The 17,409-nt window shown below is 36.4% G+C and overlaps 4 protein-coding genes across 5 annotated transcripts; 2 read left to right on the forward strand and 2 right to left on the reverse strand.

Annotated features, from left to right (window-relative positions):
* Positions 1-611: 611 nt before the first annotated feature.
* LOC106339669 (RING-H2 finger protein ATL5) lies at positions 612-1,730 on the reverse strand. The gene has a single exon (XM_013778519.1). It carries the CDS (start codon positions 1,576-1,578, stop codon positions 883-885), a length of 696 nt encoding a protein of 231 aa, XP_013633973.1. The 5' UTR covers positions 1,579-1,730; the 3' UTR covers positions 612-882.
* Positions 1,731-4,311: 2,581 nt separating this feature from the next.
* LOC106341906 (U1 small nuclear ribonucleoprotein A) lies at positions 4,312-6,124 on the forward strand. Its single transcript, XM_013780655.1, has 5 exons — positions 4,312-4,527; positions 4,612-4,784; positions 5,188-5,281; positions 5,472-5,557; positions 5,648-6,124. The coding sequence occupies exons 1-5, from the start codon at positions 4,413-4,415 to the stop codon at positions 5,945-5,947; spliced, it is 768 nt and encodes a 255-aa protein (XP_013636109.1). The 5' UTR covers positions 4,312-4,412; the 3' UTR covers positions 5,948-6,124.
* A 3,538-nt stretch (positions 6,125-9,662) lies between these two features.
* LOC106341905 (blue-light photoreceptor PHR2) lies at positions 9,663-11,623 on the forward strand. Its single transcript, XM_013780654.1, has 4 exons — positions 9,663-10,729; positions 10,826-11,070; positions 11,144-11,209; positions 11,301-11,623. Exons 1-4 carry the CDS (start codon positions 9,767-9,769, stop codon positions 11,380-11,382), a joined length of 1,356 nt encoding a protein of 451 aa, XP_013636108.1. The 5' UTR covers positions 9,663-9,766; the 3' UTR covers positions 11,383-11,623.
* A 149-nt stretch (positions 11,624-11,772) lies between these two features.
* Positions 11,773-14,691, reverse strand: LOC106341904 (magnesium/proton exchanger). 2 transcript variants are annotated; one of them, XM_013780653.1, is made up of 10 exons: positions 14,510-14,691; positions 14,347-14,417; positions 13,736-14,156; positions 13,484-13,659; positions 13,263-13,381; positions 12,996-13,162; positions 12,797-12,912; positions 12,485-12,701; positions 12,270-12,399; positions 11,773-12,189 (listed from the first exon to the last, which is right to left on the reverse strand). In XM_013780653.1, the coding sequence occupies exons 3-10, from the start codon at positions 14,124-14,126 to the stop codon at positions 11,892-11,894; spliced, it is 1,614 nt and encodes a 537-aa protein (XP_013636107.1). In that variant the 5' UTR covers positions 14,127-14,156; positions 14,347-14,417; positions 14,510-14,691; the 3' UTR covers positions 11,773-11,891. The 2 variants fall into 2 exon arrangements, with proteins under 2 accessions (XP_013636107.1, XP_013636106.1); XM_013780652.1 differs by lacking the exon at positions 14,347-14,417.
* Positions 14,692-17,409: the final 2,718 nt, after the last annotated feature.

The raw sequence follows: 17,409 nt of genomic DNA on the forward strand, positions 1-17,409 counted from the left end.
TTGTATCTTAGTTTTTTGTTTAATTTTATATTATTAAAAGATATTAAAAAATCACATTAACTTATATTTTGAATTTGTAAAACGACTATAAATTACTAAAAATGTTAAATGTCTCACACTAAAATTTTGTAATAAATGATTTTTTTTTTGGTAATAACAAGATACAAACGATCATATATCGTATGAATATGAAATCTCATTTACTAGACATTCATATTATATATTAATATAGTTTAAAATTAAACTATATAACATAGAAAATATTTAAATATTATAATTTCTTAATTTGTATTGAAAAAAGTATTGAAACCTTAAGAGGGTTAGTTTTTAAGAGGGTTCTTAGGGTTAAAGATGCTCTTAATATTTTAATTTTGAAATTTGCATTAAAAAATTGCACATTAAAAATTTTGTGTTTATCATATGAGTATGAATTCTCAATAATAAATATGTTTATTAAAATATATTATATATTATATCATTAAAATTTAGTTATATATCATATAAAATAAATAAAATGATTTTTTGATTTATTTACCAAAAAAATATCGTGAATAAATAAGATGTATTGTTTTGATTTATGTGCTTACTCTAATTTAATTATATACATAATACATAAATGGATACAAATAAATTATACTTAAAAAATATTTATAAATATATATAATTCATCTTGCGGCAGTTAAGGGGGTCTTAAGCTAGTTAATGTAAGTAAAAAGCTCTTCGCAGGCCACCAGCACCGAGGTGACGAAGTCGCGCTCTCGGGGTCCAGGAGTGACGGCCGCGTGGGCCCGTATTAGTGCCACGTGTTGAAATTTCATGCGGGTTTGGCAAAAAATACAACCATTTGAAGTTTCCTCTCTTGGCCCACAAGCCACATCCGGTTTAGATGCTCCATAGCCTTTTCAATGATAAAACCGGGTTAATAGAGCCTTCAAACTCTGTGGGAATCTCCACCGTGAGACCATCTAAATCGATAGGCTGTCTCTCACACGCCTCCATAGGAAACCTCAACGGCGAAGACGACGAAGAGGAGGAAGAAGAACATCCAGTTTCTATGTCCTCGACCGGTTTAACCGGAGTGATTTGTTCGGTGGACATATTCTCGGGTTGAACCGGAGCTCTGCAAAGCGGGCAAGTGGAACTGGAACGGAACCAAGTATCGATGCAATCGACGTGAAAAGCGTGGCCACATTTCGGGAGGCAACGGCCGTGGTCTTCTTCCTCGAACTCAGACAAGCAAACGGAACACTCCTCCAGTGGCGATTGATGATGAGTCTCCGAGGAGTAAACGAAGATCGGAATCTTCTCGAGGATCGCTGGATCGAGAGGGGAGAGTGAGGAGGAGGAGATGGTTGAGGCGGAGAGAGCACGGAGGTGAGCACGAATCCGGCGGCGAATGCGACGGTTCTGACGGCGGAATAGCCATCTGGCGTAGCTGTGGAAGCAGATGATCATAATAAGGGCGACGGAGAGGATGATCACTGAGGATATCATGATTTTGCCACTAAGAGCGTGGCCTGGAGACGCATGGCTGATGCTCCCCCACATTGGCTTGCTGCTTTCTTCTGCGATTCCCATGGTTTCTATTTCTAGAAAGAGAGAGGAGAAAGACTACGAATATAAAAGGAAAGTGTTTAGGCAGAGAGAGTATAGCTGCTTATTATGTGTTGTATGGGTTTTAGATCCCCTTATTTATATAGGCTACGGGAACAAAAAAATAAAAACCAAACTTTCAAATTGTTTTCTTTTTTTTTGCTAAAAAATATAATTTTATGTTTTTATATACTTTTGATTCAAATAATTGTGTGTGTGTGTTTTTGGTGTTTGACCAACTATCCCTTATGGGATTATGTATCATGTATAGTATAACACATTAATCAACAAACCTCTGGAAAATATCAACGGATGGTATAGTGTATTACACAATCAACATATAATTACTAGTAATCACAGCTGGAAATTGATGTGTCATAATTATTGTAAGTATTTGGAAACTAATTTCCTTTTGGGTCAATACAGAAAAGTGTCTGCCACTTTCCTCATAAATCATAATCAAAGAGTTAGTCATACGCCTAAAGAAAGTCTACAAGTTCTTGAACCCGCTTGTGACTACTCAGTCTATTGAAAATTACTTGAGCATTCATATATATACCAGTTTTCTTGCATTAAAGTAAATATACTAGATAGAAAGAATAAAGAACGTAAAAACACAAAGCCGTACCGAGAATCTCCATAACCAGAAATAAGCATCCATATATTATCACATATCATATTTAACTATTATGATGGTTTGTGTATCTCGTAATACCAGACAGCGACTATATCTACATGCAGTGTAAAATTTTATATGGCAAAAACAGGGGATGATATAACGCAATGCATGCCTGAATTATATATAGATATGAATTGGAAAAAAATCATAACTAAACTAACATACGCAGAGGAATATTGTCATTTAAGTGTGCTTGCTTAGATGCTAAGAGACTGTCTCAATCGTCGACCCTCCCTCCTCCTTTGCTTTGATGGATCTTGCACTTCTTTTCTTTGTTTTTACAAATGAATATTTATTTTCTTTTTTTTATATTTTCATCAAATGTAGCTTTTAATTCTTTAGCTTGAGTCATTTTCAGAATATGGCTTTAAGACCATTTTTACACATCAGAACCTAATAAGTGCTTTGTCGTGAAGAGGATATGATTTGGGTTTCCGTTGGAATTTTCTTTTCTGTTTTACAAATTGACAAAGACCTTAATGCTCCACGCCTTTTCCTGTCTTACTTCAAATAACACTGGTCTACAATATATATAACATAATTTGGCATTTGCGTCATTCAAATATAATATCACTAGCCTGGGATATTCTGATTTTCCCAAATATAACATGTATTTTAAATTAAAACTCAAACACAAAAGCTTATATTGCTTAATAATGTTTACTATATTTTCATCTTAATTTTAAACTGAACTGTTATATGATCAAATAATATTTCGCCCACATACAACATGGGTCTAATCCTAGAATTAGTTAAATGAATTTTGCTCGTCTCTTATTAGTTGCCTTCACCGTTTTTTCTTCTTTTTATTTCCTCCCCTTTTCTCACTCTTAATGTTGAACACCATTACAACTATTATAAATCTACAACAAGTTTGGTGAAAATGTTATTTTAATAAGTATTTTGATGTACACACAGCTGGTTTTGTATCCACTTGGTTGGCTCTTACGGCGGCCGTAGAAATAGCGAAACAATGGGTGTTCAGTTTTTGCCATGTTGGGGTAACTTTATTCGAATTATTATTGTTTAACCAATCATAGAGAGAAAAGGTGATTATATGAGTATGATCATAAAGAGAATAAAATTCTCCATTGGTCAAAACATTCCCCAAGTTGGGATAGAGTTCTATGGGAATCTAGAAATCTATCAAAATATTATGTACCCATGTTCACCGTGATTGATAACTCTCTAAACAGAAGAATTCCATAATCTTGCACATTTTCAAGTGAACCATAACTCTTTGAAGTTTAAGAATATATGCAACTATCTTAGTGAGATAATTTTTTAAAATAGTGTAACTCTATAATATAAAAAAAAAAATATATATAAAAATTCAAAAAAATCTTACTGAGATTATATCTCTTCTCATCCTTGTTTTTCAGGTTTTTTTTTGCTGCAATATATTTGTGATGTTGGTAACAAATCTAGATTGAAGTTATTGTCGAACCAAACAGGGTCTGAGAACATTTGTATTCCATTATCCTCCACATTTGTGTGTAGAGGCGTGCCTACAGTGTATTGAAAAAAGCACTCGCCTTAGCTCCCCGATTAATATGAACTTTTTAGGGCTCCAAAATTTAAAATAATTTTTAATCTAGTGGTTTAAACTTATTTTTTTAAAAACTCTTTCCTAGTAGACTAACTAACTTTTTGAATTCATGTGTTTTTTTCCTATATGACATAATATTGCATAAACTTATTCTTTTACAGTGCTAAACATGTGTTGATTCAAGTCGGAAAGACCATGTCATTTCATATTCACTCCAAGGAAGCATAGCAGACACATCTTCATGCATGACTTGGACGATAACACAATTTTGCTTCTAATAGGGTCTTGTTATCCCATTTTGCTTACTCTAGCAAGTAGTAAGTGACACTTATTAGACGAAACCAAATCTGCTAGTGGTTACAAGCATGACGTAATGAAGTTAGGTAAGAGGCGGTAGGTAGTGGGGTGGGGGTAGGGTAGTACAAGGTCATGGCGATTTATTTAAAAGCTAACAAATGGGCCCATTAAAGAGAATGGTTGGGCTAATTAATGGGCTTAGAGCTTTACGAATACTTGTTTGTTGTTGGTGAAGACGTCTTGAAATCTCCCCAATTCTCAAATTTGGGCGGAGGGAGGGTTTAGAGAAGAAGAATGGAGATGATGATGCAGGAGGAGGCGGCAGCGGCAGCTAATAAAGCTGGATCGGAGGTGACTCCAAACCAGACGATTTACATCAATAATCTCAACGAAAAAGTTAAGCTCGATGGTAATATCTTCTTCTTCTTCTTCTTTTTTATATATAATTTGATAATTCTTCTTCTTACTACCAATCGGAACCGTAATTATACAGAGCTGAAGAAGTCGCTGAACACGGTGTTCTCGCGGTTCGGGAAGATAGTGGAGGTGTTGGCGTTTAAGACATTGAAGCACAAAGGACAAGCTTGGGTTGTGTTCGACAATCCCGAATCTGCTTCCAATGCTATTTCCGAGATGAATGGATACCGTTTCTACGACAAACCCATGGTACCCCTTCCTTTTGATTTGAACTTCCTTCCTTCATTACACTCACTTTGCTGATGAATCATTCAGATGCCTTTTGGCTGCTATTGCATTATTAGGGGGTTGATTTCAAGTCTCTGTTGGTGATTTTCTACTTGTAATGCAAGTCATATTAGTTATACAGTCGTTTGTGGTTGCTCGTAGGCTTATTGAAAAAAATTGATTTTTTTAGGTTGATGAATCTTTGAGATGCCTTTTGGCTCACTTTAGGAAGCTCTGTTGGTGATTTTGCTACTAGCTTTTTTTTTTTTTTTTTTTTTTGATTTATTGAAGAAAATTGGATTTTTAGGTTGTTTTGTTTAAGTTTGCTGAGATATTCTCTCATAGTCACTTTGATGTATCATATCAAATCTTCATTCTTTGGCAGAGAATACAGTTTGCAAAAACAAAATCAGATGTTATTGCCAAGGCCGATGGTACTTTTGTTCCTCGCGAGAAACGAAAGCGTCAGGAGGAGAAAGGTGCGTGAGACTTGTTACTCTCTTTTTCTTGCATTGCTTCCTTTACTCGCATTTGCTGCAACCGTTGTGCATGTTCATTCTGCATTGACTTATTAGTAGTCACATCAGCATCCTTCATCACTTTGGGATATCTTTGCTTCTCAAACCTTTATCAACAAAACAGTATGTTTTCGATGAATCTTTGTTGCAGGTGGTAAGAAAAAGAAAGAGCAGCACCATGATTCTACACGTATGGCCATGCCAGCATATCCTGGTGTCTATGGATCTGCACCTCCTGTGAGTCCTCTCTCTCTTATCTTCATATTCTCTTTCTCACTTTCACTATCGTTCTCTTTTAATCCTTCTCCTCTTAAATTTTACTCACAGCTTTCGCAAGTACCATACCCTGGTGGTGGTGGTGGTGTGAAAAGCAATCTTCCGGAGGCACCGGCACCCCCAAACAACATCCTCTTTGTCCAACACCTTCCTCACGACACCACTCCTGAGATTCTTCAGGCTCTCTTCGACAAGTACCATGGCTTCAAGGAGGTTAGGATGGTTGCAGCCAAGCCTGGTATTGCCTTTGTCGAGTTTGCTGATGAGATGCAGTCTACGGTTGCCATGCATGGACTTGAAGGTTTCACCATTCAGCAAACCCCTATGCGCATCACCTATGCTAAGAAATAAACACCATTCGGTGGTTGTAGTATTGTCTTTGTATCTCTGTCTATGCCACTTCTTTCTTCTGTTTTTTGTTGGAGATTTTTTTCCTTAGAATATATTACAATGATCTAACTTATAAAACTTTCATCCAGTTAAAGAACAGAGACAATTTGCCTTTTTAATGGGCTTTTATTGACCCAATTTATCTTTAGCTTAGCCCGTCTGTTTTGAGTAAACAACAAGCAATCAACATATGTGATGATGTGTTTATGAATTCTCGTAGTGTTGCACAAAAAAATGAATTATCGTAGTATTTATCGATCAAGAATAAGGAAAACAATAAGCAATCATTATTTGATGTTGGATTGGTCAAAGAAAAGTCTTTGTTGTGTAGCTGTTTTTCTTTGTTGCTGATGGCGTCAGCGGTTCTTAGCTAGGTCAACACTCCTGCGTCGTCAATAGAACTGAGTGAGTGAGTGAGCTCTCTCGAAACCCTTTTGAGATTTTTTTTTGACACTCCATATGCATTTAAGTTATTGAACAACAAAACTATGCATTCATTAGACAATGTCCCATATTAAATGGGAGTGAGCATTTATAGTAGGAAACACGAGTGTGATACGGACACGTAACCTTTAATGTGTTTTATAGATTTGGTGATGACTTCATTGTCAGACTCTCTGTCTCCTCTTTTTTTCTTTACAAGTAAAAAGATTTCTTTGCTGATTCATCTATTCTCTGGGTGACACCATCTAATTCGTGTATCGCACTCACTTCTTGCTGCTCTTCCATCTTGTTTTTCTTTTAATCATCGGCCAAAGCTTATGAGAGTACTCCATTTATTCCTAATAGGTAGGATGTGAAAAAGATTTTTGATGTTTTTTTTTGAAAAATAAAGATTTTTGATGTTTTAGTATTTAGGAGATTCTAGTATTTAAGATGTTTTTTTATATTCTAAGTAAACTTTAACTAAATCAGAAATTTTGTAATAAATTATATTTTATAGTTTATTTTGTAATTTATTAAGTAGATTTTATTTTAAAGTTTTAGTGATATTTTTAATATGTATGTCTTTACCTAAAACATTCTTTTACCTAAAACCTTTTATATTTTCAAACGGCGAAATTACGTACTAACACATGTAGATGCATGTGCAAGCACGGGAGTTCGTCATCTAATGTTATAGATCATGATTTTATAATACTACATGTTAGTATATGTAAGGAAAATCTTTATAATCACTATCTCTTCCCATCGTTCTAGTAGTTATCAACCAAAACTGCATGTACATGTTAATACTTTTTCACAATAGGTGAACTCTAAACATGTACATTTGATGTCACTATACTATATGTACAACTATTGGATAACTTTAAACATTCGCCGATTAGGCTCTTCAATTAATAATTTAATATAGGATTTTACCTAGCTTGTAACTTAGTAAGACCACAAATTACTTTACCTATCCAGAGTCTATGTTTACACAAGCGTCGAGGATTCAACAGTATATACATAGACCAAATACTATACACAATTAATATGAGAGGGAGGAATGATATCAACATAGGGACCTTACAAACTCATCATATTTTGAATGCGTTTCTTTAGTGTTAGAGAAAGTTAGGCCAACACGCAAAGCCCTACGTGCACTCTTTCATTATTCTTCTCTTCTTTTGCCCCCAACAGTCTTTGACGACCCACCTGCCCCTTTTTTGATCCTTCTCTCTCTCACACACACGTATGTTATTAATTCAAATGAGTCTCCTATTATACTTTGGCATTTGTCATCATGATATACAGAGAAAACTATGATAACATTTTATGTATGCAATATAAATGTTACAGAGAGAAAATTTATAATTTCATATTTGAATGTAAAAGCTTTAAAATATACTACTACAATAGCTTAAGAAAATGTAATGTAGGTTATCACTAAATAGATAATTATAGAATATCAAATGTATTTTGATGAATCCGTGATTAAAAGAAAACATTTGTATATATTTCGGGAGTAGTCGAATACTTGGATAGTAGGAACTTTAATTATATGTTTGGTCAATCTTAGTTAGTTTTTTTTTTGAATTTTTTTATTTTATTATAGTGTAGATGCTATAAGAATAGTAGAGAGGCATGCCTAAGATATTGCTTGTCAAAGTGTGACAGGCTGCATAGGATCCTGCAAACAACACTTCATATGGTACACCTACGGTTTATATAGAGTTTGTGAAATTAAGGACAGACAAGACCCACGTTTAATTTTTTTTTTAATGAAAATAAAAGCTTGTACACTAGCAAGTATTATAAGACAATTTATTTGTTTAGACCTAGTTTCTTTTTAGCGCTCTTCACTCTCTCACTTTTCTTCATCAGCCCTTCTTTTGCGTGAGGTGCCATCATAGCATGGCATGGTTCTTTTGCCTTACGTAAAACACAGTCACGCCAATATGCATTATACATTTTCGTGTATATATGTTCCATTAATGCGATCTTTGGGCCTATATATACAAAGCTTCCATAACCACACCTCCTCATATTACAAAACATCACATATCTTCTTGGAAATGCGGATGAGAACCTCCACGTTGGAGAAGCAGGGCACGTGCAAACCAACAAACACGAGATCTATCTCATGTAATTTGCACGTGCTCCCCTCCTCCAACATGAGCTCCTCACCATTGACATTGATGTATATCCTTCAACCTTTCTTTGACATATCCTCCAACATGATCGGGTTCAGAACAGCCAAGGCTCACGTTTTCTTTGTTGGTCTTTAACTCCTATTAATTATTTTTGTTACTAACCTATATGAAATAAATTTGATGGTTAGTAAATTTTCGTGTATATATATGGATGTGTAGTCATGTGTATGCGTCTTTGCGTTTGCTAAACTTAAACTATATTTGGCGGTAGTAAGAGTGGACTTGAGACTATATACAGATATTTATACTTTTCAGGAAAGTCTGTTTGCGAATGGTTCCAGTAATTAGGTTGGTTGATCTGCACAGTTTCGTGGTTAGTTTTTCTTTTGGGAATTAAGCACATGTATATTATGAGACTGATGTTGAAGTTTTTAGAATGTTCTGCTGCTAGTTGAAGAAAATGTTTCAGTAGTAGTGTGTACTGACTCCAACCTTTCTTAACATTTTAGTTGACGCATCAGTTTTTTTTTTGTTTGTTTGTAAATGATGAAATCATTTGTGCATAAGGATAATTAACTATTAGGAAGCTTTCAACTAGCTTAATATATATCTTCTTGTCTTTGGACACCAATAGTTTGAATTTATTTTGTATATTTTATGTGTGATTTCCTCTAGTGATACTATACAAGCAAAGAGAATGATATGGTATTAATATATCTTTGATATACGTGAAAGAAATGATCAATAACAGTGGAAATGTATAGCAAAGAGAGAAACTTTTACACCAAAAAACATTACATCATCCAAATTTCAATTCTCTTATTATTCAAGCTTTATCCTTGTAAAGTCAATGCTAGATTATTTATTTATAAAAATTGTTGTTTCAAAATAAAATAACATTTCAATGTAAATGTTCACACATGTAATGTAATAATTAAATAGATATATAATATTTTTTTGTAAATGTCAACAGAAAACCAACATCTCTATTAAAAAGAAACCTGATATACGTCTGGGCCTTTTCTTCTTTCACCTTGTAAACTTTGATACCCATTGGGCTTGAATACGACAGAAAAGAAGATAAAGGAAATGGTAATGAGACTAAACAGAAATGAAGAAAAAGAGGTAGAGAATCGACGATAGCTTATCGTCCTCACTCTACAGACACAGAGTCTTCTCTTCTCTTGTCTTCTAATCCCAAAAAATGGAATCGAAGGTGGTAGTAGACGCAGAAACGAAATCCACAGAAGAAGAAGAAGCACTCGCCATTGTCACTTCTCCTTCTCTACCAATCGCCTCGCTATCTCTCTCCTTCTCTCCCTTATCAACCACAACAACACAGTTTAGATTCTCACACCTCTTCGCTCATCATCCAAACAAGGTCAAGATCCCAACGCAGGCCTCTTACCTCACACACCTCTCCCTTTCCTCCCTTTCTCCTTCTCCTTCCCGAGTCTCCTCCTTCAAATCCACCTTCTCCGCTAACCCCTTCCACTCCCCTCTCTCCATCGTCCCGCGCCGCCCCGTCGACCCCTCCTCCGCCGCCGCCCTCCGCCGATCCGCCGTCGTCTGGTTCCGAAACGACCTCCGCGTCCACGACAATGAGTGTCTCAACTCCGCCAACGACGAGTGCCTCTCCCTTCTCCCCGTTTACTGCTTCGACCCTCGCGACTACGGCAAATCCTCCTCCGGCTTCGACAAGACTGGTCCCTTCCGCGCCCAGTTTCTCATCGAGTCCGTCTCCGAGCTCCGGAAGAATCTCGAGGCCAGAGGGTCGAACCTCGTCGTCAGGGTCGGGAAACCGGAAGCTGTTCTGGTGGAATTGGCTAAGGAGATCGGAGCAGACGCGATTTACGCTCACAGGGAAGTGTCTCACGACGAGGTTAAGGCGGAAGGGAAGATAGAGAGTGCTATGAAGGAGGAAGGCGTTGAAGTTAACTACTTTTGGGGAAGCACTCTCTATCACTTGGACGACTTGCCGTTCAAAGTTGAAGACTTGCCTTCGAACTACGGAGCGTTCAAGGATAAAGTTCAGAAGCTTGAGATTAGGAAGACGATCGCAGCTTTGGATCAGTTGAAAAGCTTGCCCTCTCGAGGAGATGTTCAGCTTGGCGATATTCCTTCTCTCTTGGACCTCGGCATCAACCCTAGTGCCAGAACCAGCCAGGTTTGTTGTGCTTTATTTGATTCCCCCTACTATGTGTTAGCATTTAGAAAAGGTGGAAACTTTGGGATCGATCGATGAACGTTTTGTTCTGTCTAGGAGGGGAAACCGACCATGGTTGGAGGAGAGACAGAGGCGTTGACTAGGCTAAAGAGCTTTGCAGCTGATTGTCAAGCTCGTTTGGCCAAGGGAGGCAATCAGAAAGGAGGGAATAACAGTGTGTTTGGTGCAAACTTCTCTTGCAAGATCTCTCCTTGGTTAGCCATGGGAAGCATCTCTCCTCGTTCCATGTTTGATGAGCTCAAGAAAACTATTTCTGCTTCAACCACCCCTTCAGCTCCAAGGTAAATGGTCGGTCTTTCAAGGTTGACATATTAAGGGTAGTTTTTACAAATACTTTGAAATGATTTTTATCAGGAACGGACCAGGAGATACGGGATTGAACTGGCTGATGTATGAGTTGCTATGGAGAGATTTCTTCAGGTGAGCGAGCTCCTGCTTTCTTTCAACTTATCAAACATATAGAATTTGTCTTTTGTCTGAATATATCCTTCTTTTGATAACTTGGGAACAGGTTTATAACGAAGAAGTACAGCTCGGCCAAGACGCAGGTGGAGGCTGGTCCTGCTACAGCCTGTACCGGCGCTCTTGCTTAAAACCTTCAAAATTATAACCCATATCTGGTCTATCCCATAGTTTTTGTGGTTGTGAATTTATCTGAGGCAGGACTTAACTGCTACATCTTTTGAAACCTGAGAATGTCCGGAGAATTGAATCATAAGCTCATTTTGTTTGCTTGATCATGTTGTCGCTTTCTAGTTCCAAAACATTTGTGATACGATTCGATCCGATCCGATCCATTGGTGTTATCACCAAGTGGAGAGGGCTAAGAATGTATTACTGATGCTATTGAAAGTAAAAGCACACGAAAATAATCAAAATTTGCAATCCTAACTACTACTATTTTTATTCTTAAAAACATGCGTTAATGGATCGTAGAAAAACCAGTCCATTAAATCTGACCAACCCTTCTGTATAGCCAGTAGTGATTCCAACCCAGTTCATTTTCAATATGCTTTAGGTTTGTAATACATGTTTAGCCAACTGCCATGCAAATTATTACAGGTAACTAGTTTCTCCTTGGCTTTTGATTGCTTCTACTTTTTTATATGATGCCTGAAACTTTCAAAGAAGAAAGAACAACGAAGACGACCCAAAGCAACATGAAATAAATAGAAGTAAGCCAAGCCCACAGCCTTGGACCTCCAAGCTCAGCTCCTATAATCAACCTTCTCAGCACAAGCACCACTATACATCCCACTGATGTTGCAAAGAATATCAGCAGAGAGAAGCTTAGCCCTTTCGCATTTTCTATGTATAGAGGCTCTCTGTATGCAAAGTAGTTGTACACTGTGTTTATCAACCACGGGACTCCTATCCCCACATATATGTTCACCGAGTTACTGCAAAACAAAAAAAATAAGATCATTGGAACATCTTTTTGATTAGTTTGAAATGGCTTTTGAGTTTTTTTCCTTTTAACCTGCAGGTGATGTTTGCTATGGCTGAATCTGCAGTGAGTTGTCGCTCTGCAGCAATTTTACTTGCTACTAAATCTGGCCATGAAGTTCCAGCTGCTAGTGCTGTGAATGCTATCACATATGGGTTTACACCTGCAAGAGTGTTACAATTGTTCAAAAGCTAATATCATATTGAATCTTTTGATGGAAGTTTTCAGAGCTTTATGTGTGTGTGTACCAGTGACACAGCTTATAAGGTCGGTAAATCTTGTGACAACAAAGGCTACTCCGCTGATGAAGAGAAGCGAGCAGATAAAAGCGATCCAACCGTGAGCAATGTTGCAAGGTGGCACAAATGCAAAAACAATTTTCCAAGGGGCAAGGACCAATTGCCAAAAGGATTTGGCTATTCGAAGGTAAATGCTATCAATTTTCTTGGATTCAGATGTTTCCAACTGTTTTGATTAGGGAATTGGAAGAGAAACAAGTTAAGACACTTGTGTTGATGATGATCTAAAACAAAAGCACACGGTAAGCTGAAGACTCTTACCGTGATTGCATCTACGAATTGCTGTTTCCAAATGTCAAAAACAGTAGCATTCTTGGCCATACGCTTACTCGTAGAAGATCCCACTGGAGTATCTGCCACTGTATGATATGTGATCCCTACAAAGGTGTTTGTTACAGGGAAATTTTAATATACAACAAGTCACAGAGATAACGTGGATTAGTAATTACGCTGAAGTTACCTGCATCATTGGTAGCTGAATGAATAGAGAAGATATCAACAATGTTTCTGTTTCCTGATTCAACAGCTCTCTGAGCAGCATCCGAATACACGTCATGAACATCATTGTCATCTTTTGATGTATCAATCTCCTCTGGAACCCACTCCTCTGGCCTATCACCTCTTGACCTTTTTTGATTATCATATACAACACACAAAGATTCAAATCATTAGCGGAAATCCATTTCGCAGAAACTAGTAGTACTATAGGCTGGAGAAGAAACCCCACATTGGTAAAGACAAGTAAGGCCAACGCTTGTCTTGCGCATACGCGTGAACTAGAAGTAAACCGTATTGCAGGACCGTTAATAATGCCTCCACAAGTGTAACTACATTTGGTGACCAGACCTATGTGACACATGAAAAGAAACAACATCTTAAGACCACGTTCATTGAGTATTAAACTTCAACAGAACATGTTTAGGCAGGTAGTTTCACAGTAAACACTACCTCAAGGATTATGTATAGCCAAATGTAAGCCCAAAAAGACCAAACCAGCTCGACTAGCCAAACACCTAAGTCAGATATCTTTTTGAGTTCTCCAGCCTTTGGCATCAGGACACAAACAGCGTGGATAGGGAAAAGATCAAAAGCAGCCGAGCCAACAAGTGTTCCAGGACCAAGACCTATACAAACAAAACAACAATGAGTCAAGACCTTTTCAAGACTTTTAGAGCTAAAAAGTCAAGTACAAGACGAGACCTCCAGCATAGCGCTCGCCCATGTTCCGAAAAGCATCGATAGTAGCCAAAGAAATCTGAGGAAAGCTAGTTCCAAACGCCAACAAACTGATGTCTGCGATGGTAAAGTTCCAAACTTTCTTGTAGGTGATGACTTGAGCTTTAGTAACGGGGTCAACTGAAACCACTTTACGGGAATGTTTCACGACGTTCTCCATAGATTTGAAGAACCTTGCGGTGATGGCTGACAAGCCGATAAAGCAGTAGGCGAGACCGAGAAAGTATAAGACAGCTCTGAGAGCATCAGATAGATTACTTTCTCCGGAGAAAAGAAAGTAGCTTTCGCATCTGACATGGCCAAGAACCTTAGAAGACTGCTGCAGCTCTTGAGTCTGGTTAAGAATCGAGGCCATTGTAGGATGATGATAATGGGGAAAAGGAATCTGCCACATGCAAAGAGGCTTTTAACGATTATAATCCAATATAAAAGCGAAACAAACGGAGCATGCAAATAAAGAAGGTTTCTTTCCTGCCTCCAGAGAATCCGTAACACGAACTAAACAATATAAAAGGGATCCAATGACCAGAATAAAAAAATTGAAAATTAAAAAAAAAGAAGCTCTGGAATCTAACCTATAAAACAACAATTTGCATGTGTGTGAAATCAAAATCCAGATTTAGATTTTAGTGGCTTCTTAATTGCACTAAAACCTCACGAACAAACAAATCTCAGGCAAGTTAGAAGAGAGCATATAAGCAATGAAGAAGGTAAATCTGATGAAGCAGAGTAACTAACCACCACGTGTGGAAGAAACAGAAACAGATCAATGCGAACGTATCTCGGTGAACGGCGTTCACAATCCGCCGATCACGGAAGAAATTTTCCGAGAAGAGAAGCTGATTGGATTTGGCGGTGGCGACTTGCGAGCCATTTATATATATATTTGTGTAATCTAGGAAAGGCTTTCTAATCAACATCCCACCCCTGCATGACTCTTCATAATTGTTTCTCTGCACCGGATCTCTGTGGCCGACACATGGCGATAGATTATTGGATGTCTTCGTTGACTTCCTAAGATTTATCTTTATCGCCATAATTTTGGTAAGTTATAAGAATATGAGACCCTGCTAATAATATCTTTTTTATTAATTTTAAGAATAACATAATACTATATTTTCCTCTAAAATAGAAATCTCTATTATAGATGTGAAAATGTTCCAATGTATGCTTCTATAATAGAATTCCTCTATTTTAAAGGAAAATATAGAGGAAAATTACTTTTTGCCTCTATATTTAGAGGTAGAAATATCATATCTCTATATTTTTCCCTATAAATATAAAGATAGAAATATGGATGGGTTGGAGATGGTCTAATAATCTTTTTTATTAATTTTAAGAATAACATTATACTATAATATTTTTCATATGACAAATTAAATTTGTGCGAATAGATTAGTGAGTTTTATATCATCCTTCAAACATTTGCTTCCAACATAAAAAAATCTCACATGAGACCAAGAATTTTGAGAGTTATGCCTCCGAGCTAGTATACATCTGCTTTGAATTTTAGTTTCTTGGAAATATTTTTGTAAGTCTCGCTTGAAACCAAAACTAAAGTAAATTTGGGAATTACATCCCCAATATATAGTAAAATCAATAATTATTTGACGTGATAACAAATAGTTGGTCTGGTCTACACTTTGCTCTGGTTTTAGCTTTTTTAATATTAGCTTATGCGTGAGATTGACAGCAATCCACCTTCTTATTTATCACGTGTAAACTAGAAAGATCAAATATTGACATTGTTTAAAAAAAAAAAAAAAAAAAAAGAAGGAAAATCTGACACGAGGACGATAGTTTTGCAATTTATGCCCCGGAGCCACTACATATCTGCTTATATGTTCTGATGGTCATATATATACTCTATGATAGAAAAAAATATGGACATATATATATATATATATATATTATTTTTTTGTAAAGATATACATAGATATCCTTGGAATTTTGTCAGCCATACAACTTTTGCTTCAAGATTCACGTGAAACCAAAATTTTTTAATATTGGATCCATATCTGCTAATTAATATTCCTGGTTGTAACTTATGTATCATTGATTTTCTTATTGAGAAGAAAAGACCTGATATATATACGAACGCGTAAGCAAATAATAATTATCGAGGTAGCAAATAGTTGATGTATACTTCGCTTGTTTTAGCTATTTAATAGTAGTTGATGTGTGACATTCATGACACCTATTCCACCTTCTTGTTCATCACGTGTAATTCGTGGGAGTCCAATTGTCCAAAATATGGGTTCGTTGTCATTGTATCATAGTATTATGTTCAGGCCTGATTATGTTACTACGTGCTATATCATCCAACGCACGTCATAATTATAGATTTTCATTTTATTTTATTTTTTTGTACATAGATTTTCATTTTATTGGGATATCATTTTGATGCTAAACGCGCAGTGTAATTGGATTCAGTCGCTAACGTCTTGTTGCGGTCAAACCAATTTTGATAATAAGCTTATACGTCACAGCGCCGTTAAAAACCACATTTTGCTTCAATTCTCTTTTATTTTACCAAATTTGAAATCTCTCTTGGGATGACTGAATCAGCCGATAAGATATATACAAAAAAAATGAACTCTTTGTTATAAGCAGAAGACGCTTCTGGTATTATCAATCCTCATCATAACGAGCCTTGTGTAGGTCCGAATTGATCATTGTTTCTTCCTTGTCGTTTAACTTGTTTTCTGTTTTGATGTTGTAACTATCAATAAAGATTCACAGATGAAAATAAAAAGTAGAAGACAACAAATTTAGTTATCCGAAAAGTACAAATATCTCAAAGACAAATACAAACCCACGAGGAGGAATAACGACGGAGCACATGAGTGGAAAAGCGTCTTTAAAACTATACTATATATCACATCATTATATTGGGAAATGGGAATGCATACGTATGCGAGAGACGCATCCTTATATGGACCCGGTAAACACTATCTAAAACAATCATATAGCAAACATATATAAAACCAACTGAATCTTTCCGAGTAGCCATTACTTATTGAAGATTCATTCATTGATATGCAAAGCTTTCTAGATAACCGTTAATTTCTTATCGGTAGATCTAAATATATCGATGGGAACAACTAATTAAGGAGCCATATATATATATATTGTGACTTGAGAGTTCTATGTTGAACTCTATTGAGAGTAAATCAATAAACTGATAAGGGGAACTCCTTGTTAATATCCAACCTACAAACACACTAAACTGTTAGGCTAAATACTTTACGATGACAAAAATGAACTTTTGAGATATGCGAGAGATTACTAACATATCAAGACTATTAACATATCAAGACCACACTAAAATGGAAAAGGAGAAAGAGAAAACATACTGAAGCCTATGATCATCTACATTTGTATTAATGTATATTAAACTCTCATTCGTGGTACATGGGCATCGTTTTATTTTTTTGTCAATTAATTTACTAAAACTTCATAACGGTCCCTAAATTGTTTGACTAACCACTATAAAATCGTTATTTGCTAGAGAAACGGAGACAACAAAAGTTTGAAACCTCTTTGAACTTCATCATATGTTGGTGAAGGATGCAACTATGCATTAAAACAGTATTTTCATATTTTTGATCTTTTCTCAAAATCTATGGGTTAACCCC

The sequence above is a fragment of the Brassica oleracea genome, chromosome C4, assembly GCF_000695525.1.
Source record: "Brassica oleracea var. oleracea cultivar TO1000 chromosome C4, BOL, whole genome shotgun sequence".
NCBI classification, from domain to species: Eukaryota; Viridiplantae; Streptophyta; class Magnoliopsida; order Brassicales; family Brassicaceae; genus Brassica; species Brassica oleracea.